The sequence below is a fragment of the Centrocercus urophasianus genome, unplaced genomic scaffold (assembly GCF_019232065.1).
Source record: "Centrocercus urophasianus isolate 14NV4802_14NV808 unplaced genomic scaffold, USGS_Curo_1.0 seq_389, whole genome shotgun sequence".
Classification (NCBI taxonomy): domain Eukaryota; kingdom Metazoa; phylum Chordata; class Aves; order Galliformes; family Phasianidae; genus Centrocercus; species Centrocercus urophasianus.
Window position 1 is genome coordinate 3,120 of NW_024884965.1, and position 8,645 is coordinate 11,764.

The following is an 8,645-nucleotide window of genomic DNA, read 5'->3' on the forward strand; positions in this document are numbered from 1 at the left end:
CCCTATCCCTATCCCTATCCCTATCCCTATCCCTATCCCTATCCCTACCCCTACCCCTATCCCTACCCCTATCCCTATCCCTTCCCACCCTCGTACCCCATCCCTGCACCCGATCCCATCCCCACTCCCGCTCTCTCACACCCCACACCCTGCACCCTACCCCTATATGGAATGGGTCCCACACCCCACTCTCTCCCCCTCCCCTGCTCCCATTGCTGCCCCATGTCCCCTTCCCAGCATCATCTCAGCCACGCACAGCTTCACCCCGGTGCTGTTGGTGGCGCTGGGGACAGAGGGACGCGACCCGAGGAGATGGCGAGGATAGAAGTGACCACACAGAGATCCCAAACGACCACATTTATTGGGCAAAAAAAGATCACCCCATTATGACACATCTGCACTGCAGACCCTTCAGGGGTCACTGGTGACATGGGACAGCGTAAGGAGCCAGCCCTGCCCACCCCACCCCACAGCTGTGCCCCCGTCCCCCATCCCAAGCCCACAGAGGTGCATGACAGCTGTGTCCCCACTTCCCCGTTGCCCTGGGCCAGCCAGGCCGTGCCCCGTGGGGCTGGGAGCAGCTTCACACCTGTGTGATGATCTCGCCGTTCTCAGGCACGTAGACCTGCACAGGCACCCCGGGCGGGGAGCGCCGCAGGATGCGGATCGGGGCTGCCTGAGTGGGAGAAGGGACCCGTGGGTGCTGGGACCCCACCCTGTGCCCTGGGGACGCGGCCCCACTGGGAAGTGGTGGGGCTGTCCCAACCTGCCCCACATCGGTACTGCTGTCAGGGCCCCAAAGGTGGCTACAGGGACCCCCTGCTGACCCCCACCCTCCCCCAAACGGCCACGTTCTGGCCCCAAAACATCTACAAGGTGCCAGTGCTGGCAGTGGGACCCTAACCCTGCCCTTGGGACCCCCCTGAGATCCCCTTAAAACCAGCTCCCGCTCCAATGACCTTCCCACCTCTATCCCAACACTGTGAGGTCCAACACTGCCCCAGGGACCATTACAGGTCCCCAGTCTTGTCCCAGGGGCACCTCAGGACCTTGCACTCAGGGGACCCCCATGGAACCCACCAGAGCCACTGCTGGCTAACAGCTCACATCATCCCCGCACCCGCAGGGCAGCACTCAGGGGGTCCCCACAAAGTGACAGCCATCCCATCGCCCCCCACCCACCCCTCCCTCCCCATCCTCGTGCCTTACCTGAGCCCTCAGCGGTGCCCCACGGAGGGGGGGTCCATCCTGGGGGTTCCCACAGCGGTGTCCCCGGAAGGCCCCCTGTCTGTCGAGGGAATGAGGCCGGGCTCCCCGCAGCCGGGCACGTTGGTGCCACGATTTGAGCTCCTCCGTCACCGCCGCTTTGGAGAGCCCACGGGACCCCCCTGGCACGTAGTCCTTAAGCGAGGGGGTGCGCACGATGCGGCTGTGCGAGGGCACCAGGCGTTGGTAGCGCAGCGGGGCCAGGTCCTGCTCATAGAGGAACAGCGGGGGGCCGGGGGGTGGCAGGAGCCGGGGGGCCCCGCGGGGGTAAAAAGCGGGTTCGGTGCAGGGCGGTGGGGCTGGGGGACGTGGGAAGGAGACGTCGGGGCTGCTGCTGCCCGGGGAGGTGGCGTGGGAGACGCTGGAGACGTCGGAGATGCTGTCGTCGGAGCCGGAGCGCGGTGTGGGGCTGGGGGCCGGGGGGCAGGAGGTGGGCACTGTCACTGTGTAGTACGTGGGGCGGCGGCGGGGAGCTGTGCTGCGGCCCCGCGCCTCAGCCGGCTCCCAACGTGAGTCCACCCTGCGGGACAAAGGCTTGCCTTCATCTTTGTCCCCCCAGAAGTATCGCAATCCTCCTCGTAGGGCCGTCGCCATTATCTTGTGGAGTTCGCTCCATCTCCTCCATGGGGCTTCCTCCTCTCCACGGGTCATCTAGATGGAGCAAGCTCCATCCTCCCTTCCATGGGCCTTATTCCTCGCCCCATGGGTCATCTCTATCTTCCCCTTGGGTTATCTCTATCACTGTGGGTTACCATCTCCAACCTCTCCGTGAGTCGTCTCCAACCACCCTACAAGTTTCCACCTCCATCCTCCCCACGAATTATCCCCATCCTCCCTGTGGGTTATCTCCCCCCCCCCGCCATGGGTGCCAGCAGCCCGTCCCCACTCACGGCACAGCCGTACCTCAGGGACTGGCACTGTCCACGTCGGATCGCTGGCTCTGGGGTGCTGGGAGCACTGGATCCCATCTGCCTGCACAGCACCACGCTCCGGACGGGGATGAAGCGATACGGGGCCACGTCCCCAGCCCTGCAGTCAGGGCTGATGGGGACAGAGGTGACAGCGGGTGGGGACGTGGGGCAGCACCGGGATGCGCGGGTTTCCCCATCCCCAGGCTCAGCACTGATGCTCTTGGCCTTCCCGTAGGGTCCATCGAGGCTGGTCTCCCTCCAGGGGCCGGGGGGTGCAGAGGGGCACCCCGGATCCTCACTCTGCTCCTCAGGGGCCAAGCGGGGCCACGGGCACGGCGACGGAAGGCGCTGCGGGGTGCCGGCTCCCATCGGCTGCTCCTCCTCTGCAGGACAGACGGAGCGTTGCGGTGGGGAGGGGCGGGATGCGTCCCCCGTACCCACAGCCCTTACCCTCCTCCAGCAACGCAGCGTCCGACAGCGAGCTCTCATCCGACGCGCTGAGCTCTGCGGGGACAGCGGCGCACAGCGGTGTGCCACGGGGCACCGCGCTCCCACGGCCGCCACCCAACGCGTCCCCGCTCCCCTCCCCCGTCCGCCTGTCCCGACACGCTCAGGGACGGCGGCGGGACCGGCTGGTCCGGCTCACAGGAGCGCTCCGGGCAGCTCCCAGCCCCGCAGCCCTGCCCAGGCTCTGCCGTGGGAGCGGGGTGCAGCCCACGCTGGGGTGCGAACGCAGGGGAGAGAGCATTGGGGCGCGCACAGTGGAGCGGTGCAGTGCTGGGGTGCATCCACGAGGGTACAGCCGCAGAAGGAGGAGAGCTGGGGCGCAGCCGTGGGGGTGGTGCATCCACCACTGATGGAGTTTTGGGGTTCGCAGGGGAGGCACATCGGGGTACGCTCCCCGTGGGCAGAGAGTGCGCTGGGGTGCATCCACCAGGGATGAAGCTTTGGGGTGCTCTCACCAGCTGCACCCGTGTTTGGGGTGCGCTCCCTGGGGTGGGAGACCGGGGTGCACCCACGCGGAGGAGCAATTTGGGGGGCAGGTGGCACAGCACTGGGGACCCGCAGCTACGCACATCCCTTCCCCCCCAGAAGGAAGCCCCCCGTTCTCACCCTGAGCCCCCCCGGTGCCACCAGCAGACAGGGCCCGGCGCTCGGCCAGCAGGGTGTCCTCCAGCGCCTTCAGCTTCTGCTCCTCCTTCAATGCTGCCGTCTTCCTCCTGCGGCGCAGCTGTTTGCTGATGTTCTCCTCCCGGCACAGGCGATGTGCAGCTCTGGCAATCTGCATCTGCAGCGCCAGGTCCCGTTCCAGGGCGCCCAGTGGGTCCTAGGGGTGGGGGAAGGGGACACTTGGCACCTCCAAATGTCCCCCACCCCGAGGACACCGCGCACTGCTGGGCACTTTGCATTGCTGCACCCCCTGCGCCCTTTGCAGTGCACCTCCGTGGAGGTGGGGATGGTGAGGGGTGCCCCATAACTGCTCATCCCTTTGTGGGTGCCCCATGGGTGCAGCCTCTGCCCCCCCCGCTCACCGCCCCGCGCAGCACCAGGCTCTCATCCAGCTTGAAGGCGGCCCCGATCCTGCGCCGCACCTTGGGGGGCTTCTCACCGGCCTTCAGGGGGAACTCTTGGGGCAGCGTCCCCGTCAGCTCCTGGGGATGGATGTGGGGACACTGAGCGGTGACAGGAGATGGGGGAGGGGGGGTTGGCAGGGTCCCCCCGTCTCCATTCTCACCGCCTCACGCAGGCAGAGCCGCCGCAGCTCCTGCACACACAGCTCCAGCGCCTGCTGCTGCCTGCGCACCCGCTGCGCCAACTCCTTCAGCGGGGCCGTGGGGCTGCCGGGGCCTGGATGGACGGACGGACGGACAGATGGAGGGGCTGAGCTGTGGCCGGATCCCCCTCCCTGCCTCCCACACCCCCTGAGCTCCCAGTTTTCCAGAGCTCTGCACTGGGACGGGCGCTGCTGGACCCACGGGAGCTGTGCTCACTGCTCACCCCTCTCACACTGCACGCAGCAGTGATTTCCCAGCACTGGGGGGGGTTCAGGGGGGACCATTTCACATTGACTCAGCCCAACCCGCAGTGAAACACCACTGAGTCACATCAGACAGGGTCCCCCCGCTCTCCAAATGGGGAACCCCCACATTGCCCAACAGCAAATTCTCCCCCTCCAACGGCAGCACCCCAGTTTGTCCCTCCTGCCGTGCCCCTAAAAGCACCCCAGGAGAGGGCACCCATCACACCCCGGGATGCAAAACCCCTTTTTGTCCCCCAGCGCTCACCCAAATGCAGCATGATCGCACTGCCGGAGTCGCCCGCCTCCTCCCTGCCCTCCATGCTGGGTACCTGCAGGGAGCAAGGTGAGGCCGTGTTTGCTTTGCCTTCTCGTAGGTCCTACGATAAACAAAGGTGTGCAAACACGTGCCTGCCAGCCTGGGCTGCCGGGCTGAGCCCCGTCCCAGGGGCAAAGGTGGTGGGGGTGCGGGGCCGGTTTCGCTGGGTGCCTCTCCCAGTTTTTATTTCTTTCCTGTCTGGGCCGCAGGCGTTTTCCTGGGGTGGGGGTGGGAAATGTGACCGTATCCCCCCGCCCGGCGTTCCCATCCCTTGGGGCCCAATGGGTGGGATGGGGTCAGCCATGGCGTTGCATTGCCTTCGCCCCCCGCTCACGCTATGCCTCAATTTCTCTAGCAGGAAGGTGAGCACATAGGGACACTGAGGCAGAAAAGGGGCTGCCAGCACCGGTAAGGGGGCGGCAGAAGGGCTGGGACCCCCATGGGCATGGGTTTCAGTGCGGCCAAGTGCTGCCTTACCTGGGTGCCAGCACGGCGGGGCCGTCAGCACGGTGCTCGCTGCCGCTCTGCTGCGCCCGGGATGCAGGGACGTGTTTTGACTTGAGAGCAGGGGAGGAGCAGGTGAGCAACACAGCCCCCGCAGGGCCTGCACGGCGCGGCACAACTCGGCACAGCGTGGCGGGGAGGAGCGTGGCACAGTTTGGCACAGTTTGGCACGGCACGGTGCAAAATGGCATGGCGTGGTGTGGTGTGGCACAGTGTGACACTGCATGATGGCGCAAAAATGTATGGCACAGCACAGCATGGCCCCAGGCCCTTGGCACTGCCCCTGTCGTGCCCGTGGCCCCAGGCTGGGGATTGCATCCAATGGGAATCCATCTCATCCCCAAAGCACAGCCACCGCTGTGCCCTCCCAACATGGGGGCCTGTCCTGCCAGTCCCTGTCCTGTGCTCCATTCTCTCTCCCAGTCCTGCTCCCTCCCAGACTTCCATGTCGTTGGAGGAAGCACTGACCCTCATCCTCCTCCAGGGACAAACATGAGGATGAGAAGGGAGGATGAAAGGGAAAAGGAAAGAGAAAGGGTGAGGAGCAAAGAAGGCAGCTCCGTGTTGTGCTGAGCTATGGATGGATGGAGGGATGGAGGGATGGATGGATGGAGGGATGGAGGGATGGAGGGATGGAGGGATGGAGGGATGGAGGGATGGAGGGTTGACCTCTGCTGCTGCCCATCCTGCTCTCACTGCTCAGCACAGTGCCTGGGCTACACCAACCTCGCCACCTGGCTGGGAAACCCCTCATCTCTGTGTACAGTTCCTGTCTCCACCTCCTGCTGTGGATGAAGAGCAGCTCTTCGTGTGTATTCTGGTGTCTCCAGGCCCCCCACTGGGTTTGGCACTATCTTGGGCTGGGTGAAGGGGCCATGTCCAGGGTGAGGGAATTGCTCGCATCACCCTCTGGAGTGAGAGCAGGGTCAATGGGGAGGGGGCTAAAGGGCGTGGGGTCACTTGGCTTCGGGGCCACAAACAGACAGGGTCACCAGGAGGACCTGAGCTCTCCTTGGAATGGCATCACATGGGGTTATCACGATGGAAGGGACAACCTGAGACAAGGCCCCAGATGTTGCCCCTCCCACGGCACCCTTTGAGTGCCTCCAGCACCCCCCGGGCTCCTTATGCCCACGACCACCCCGAACTCCCCCCACCCCTCAGCGAGACCAGCAGCGGGGTGGGGAAAACACGTTCGATAGGCGCTCGATTGAGGCCGCCTGCTCCTTGCAGCCCAACCCACCCTCCTCCCCGCCTCCATCGGCGCTCGGCTGCCCGCCCCGCAACTTCCGGTGTCGCGTTGGCGGAAGTGCCCGTGCGCATGCGCAGTGTGCGCGGGGCCGGGGCCGCGCTGAGTGCCCCCGGTGCCGCCATGCCCAACGGTGAGTGGGGGGCGGGGACCGGGGGGGGGTCCCGGGAGGGGTGAGGGGTCGTTGCCCCGCGGGACGCAGCTGTGCCGCCCGCAGTGTATTCGCTGGACGGGCTGCTGGTGTTCGGGCTTCTGTTGGTGTGCACCTGCGCCTACCTGAGGAAGGTGCCGCGCCTGAGGGCCTGGCTGCTGTCTGAGAAGCGCGGCCTGTGGGGCGTCGGCTACAAAGGTGAGGGGGGATTGCGGGGGGGGCTGCGGTACGGGATGGGAGCGGAGGTGTTGGGTTCTGACGTAAAGGATGTGGGGCCGGGATGGGAGCGTGGGGCTGGGCTGTGGGTGACGTGATGGAAGTGGGGTGTTGAGGTCTGGGATAAGGAACGCGGGACTTGGGTGGGAGGTGGGGACACTGGGACCGGGGTGGGGACGTGGGGGTGGGATGGAATGGGGGTGGTGGTGTTGGGGGCACGAGCTGGGCTCGGGCATGGGGTGGAGGTGGTGGCATTGGGGTGTGCTGTAGGTTGGGATGTGGAATGGGGACGTGGTGGGCATGACTTGGGGCACGAGATAGAAATGGTGGGACCGGGATGGAGGGACAAGGGGGTCTGGGATAGGGGTGCAGAGGTGGGGTGGTGGCACGGGATGGGGACAGGACAGTGCTGGGACAGCCGCTGGGTGCTGCCCAGCACAACTCCCTGCTACCGCTCTGCAGCTGCCGTCATTGGCACACGGCTGCATGTTCCTGTGGCCATCTCCTGTGTGCTGATGGCCTTCTACGTCCTCGTGGTGAAGTGACCCCGCCAGGACCCCGTGGCAGCCACTCTGAGTCCGCCTCGTCCCAGTGCCCGCTGTGGGGCAGCACCAGGTGTCACCATACACCGTTACTTGTCAAGGATGGGAAGATCCCAGTGCCCACCGGCCCCCTCCCCGTGGCCATGGGGTCCTGGGAGCTGGGCCAGCAGCCAAGGACCCTTCCTCGTGTGCGGGGCCGCGTTTCGGTGCCCCGGTGGCCGAGCGGCGGGGCTCGGCGTGCCAATAAACGCGCTCTATCCATCGCCATCTCCGCTCTCGCAACCGGGGCTGGGGGGAAAAGGGGGGGGGCTGCGCCGCGGTCCTCCCTCCGGCAGGAGGCGCTGTGCGGAGGGGCGTGGCCGGGCGGTGGTTCCCAGCGTGCCCCGCGCGGGGGAGGCTATAAAAGGGCGCGACGGGACGGAACGAGCGGAGAGTGGTTGCAGCGCTGTGTGTGTGCGCGGGTGGAAGGGAGTTGAGTGCGTGCGTTTGTGTGCGTGGTGTGAGCGTGGTGTGAGCGCGTGCCGCCCTCTCCCTACACATTGATCTTATTCGATCGGCCCCGGCCGAGATGAGAAGAACGGAGCCGCGAAGCCGCTGGCGCTGTGCGGCGGGCGGGCGGGATGAGTCGATCAGATAGGCGAGGCCTGGCCCCGGCCGGCCCCTGAGCGCAGGCGATTCTGATCCGCCCGCCGCCCCCAACCACGCGGCCGCGCACTCAGGCCGGCTCCGCTCCGCGCTTTATTGCGGGGTCCTACGGGCAGAAGAAGCCGCCGTTCTCCTTCCGGGAGTAACCGCCGTTGGTGGCAGCGCTGTGCGGGCACTCTGCGGGGGGAGGGGGCAGCGGCTCAGCGCGGTGCGGCCGCAGCCAGCCCCCCCTGCCCCTCCCCCACTGCCGTGTCCCGCTGCCCCCGAGCTTGGGCCGCCGACTCCTCCCCCCCCCCCACCCGTGACACGCAGCCGTGCCCCTCGCCCGGTGTCCCGGTGCCGTACCGATCCGTCCCTGGATCCGATGCACCGATTCCTTCCTGGGGCTCGCCCAGCTCCGCGGCCACGGCTCCGGGGGCCGTTCCGGCTGTGGGGGGGCCCTGCACGGAGGTAGAGGCTGAGCCACCGCAACGGGAGCGGGGCGGGGGAGGAACGCATCGGACACTCACTGGTGGTCGCGGCTGCACCGCGCGGCCGTGGCGTGGAGACGGCTCCAGGGCCGGGGGGGAGCTGGCGGGGTCGCGCCGCCGCCTGCCATAGCGGGTCCGGTGCTGCCGGCGTTGCCGAGGAACCGCCGCGGGGCGGGGCCGAGGGGGGAGGGGGCGGCGGGGAGGCACGGCGGGGGGAGGGGGAGGGGTGCAGCTCCCGGGGTGATGCCCGGTGCCGGGGTCACGGCGATGGTCCCGGTGAGCGCTGCCCGGCGCCGGTTCCGGTGCCGAAACCGTTTCAAAGGGGTGACGCCCGGTGCCGCCCCCGAGGGCGATG

General features: G+C 67.1%; 2 protein-coding genes and 1 non-coding gene across 8 annotated transcripts; 2 read left to right on the forward strand and 1 right to left on the reverse strand.

The window, feature by feature from the left end:
• Positions 1-493: 493 nt before the first annotated feature.
• Positions 494-5,272, reverse strand: INAVA (innate immunity activator). Of its 6 annotated transcripts, none has more exons than XM_042832579.1 (9): positions 4,991-5,061; positions 4,463-4,526; positions 3,913-4,025; positions 3,710-3,829; positions 3,291-3,504; positions 2,628-2,681; positions 2,170-2,560; positions 1,210-1,786; positions 494-676 (listed from the first exon to the last, which is right to left on the reverse strand). In XM_042832579.1, the coding sequence occupies exons 2-9, from the start codon at positions 4,515-4,517 to the stop codon at positions 584-586; spliced, it is 1,617 nt and encodes a 538-aa protein (XP_042688513.1). In that variant the 5' UTR covers positions 4,518-4,526; positions 4,991-5,061; the 3' UTR covers positions 494-583. The 6 variants fall into 6 exon arrangements, with proteins under 6 accessions (XP_042688513.1, XP_042688512.1, XP_042688509.1 ...); XM_042832578.1 differs by having other exon boundaries at positions 4,463-4,574; positions 4,991-5,030; XM_042832575.1 differs by lacking the exon at positions 3,913-4,025 and having other exon boundaries at positions 4,991-5,272.
• Positions 5,273-6,322: 1,050 nt separating this feature from the next.
• Positions 6,323-7,264, forward strand: TMEM167B (transmembrane protein 167B). The gene is made up of 3 exons (XM_042832580.1): positions 6,323-6,399; positions 6,484-6,615; positions 7,096-7,264. Exons 1-3 carry the CDS (start codon positions 6,339-6,341, stop codon positions 7,176-7,178), a joined length of 276 nt encoding a protein of 91 aa, XP_042688514.1. The 5' UTR covers positions 6,323-6,338; the 3' UTR covers positions 7,179-7,264.
• Positions 7,265-7,572: 308 nt separating this feature from the next.
• LOC122167776 lies at positions 7,573-7,861 on the forward strand. The gene has a single exon (XR_006171094.1).
• Positions 7,862-8,645: the final 784 nt, after the last annotated feature.

Bases quoted from the DNA above. Each gene is read 5' to 3' on its own strand.
- TMEM167B (XM_042832580.1), top strand. From the start codon at position 6,339: ATGCGCAGTGTGCGCGGGGCCGGGGCCGCGCTGAGTGCCCCCGGTGCC. The intron at 6,400-6,483 runs GTGAGTGGGGGG...TGCCGCCCGCAG, and splicing joins CGGTGCCGCCATGCCCAACG to TGTATTCGCTGGACGGGCTG. The intron at 6,616-7,095 runs GTGAGGGGGGAT...ACCGCTCTGCAG, and splicing joins GTGGGGCGTCGGCTACAAAG to CTGCCGTCATTGGCACACGG.
- INAVA (XM_042832573.1), bottom strand. From the start codon at position 5,208: ATGCCATTTTGCACCGTGCCGTGCCAAACTGTGCCAAACTGTGCCACG. The intron at 3,505-3,709 runs GTGAGCGGGGGG...CCCCACCCCTAG, and splicing joins GCCTGGTGCTGCGCGGGGCG to GACCCACTGGGCGCCCTGGA. The intron at 2,682-3,290 runs GTGAGAACGGGG...CTGTCCCCGCAG, and splicing joins TGGCACCGGGGGGGCTCAGG to AGCTCAGCGCGTCGGATGAG.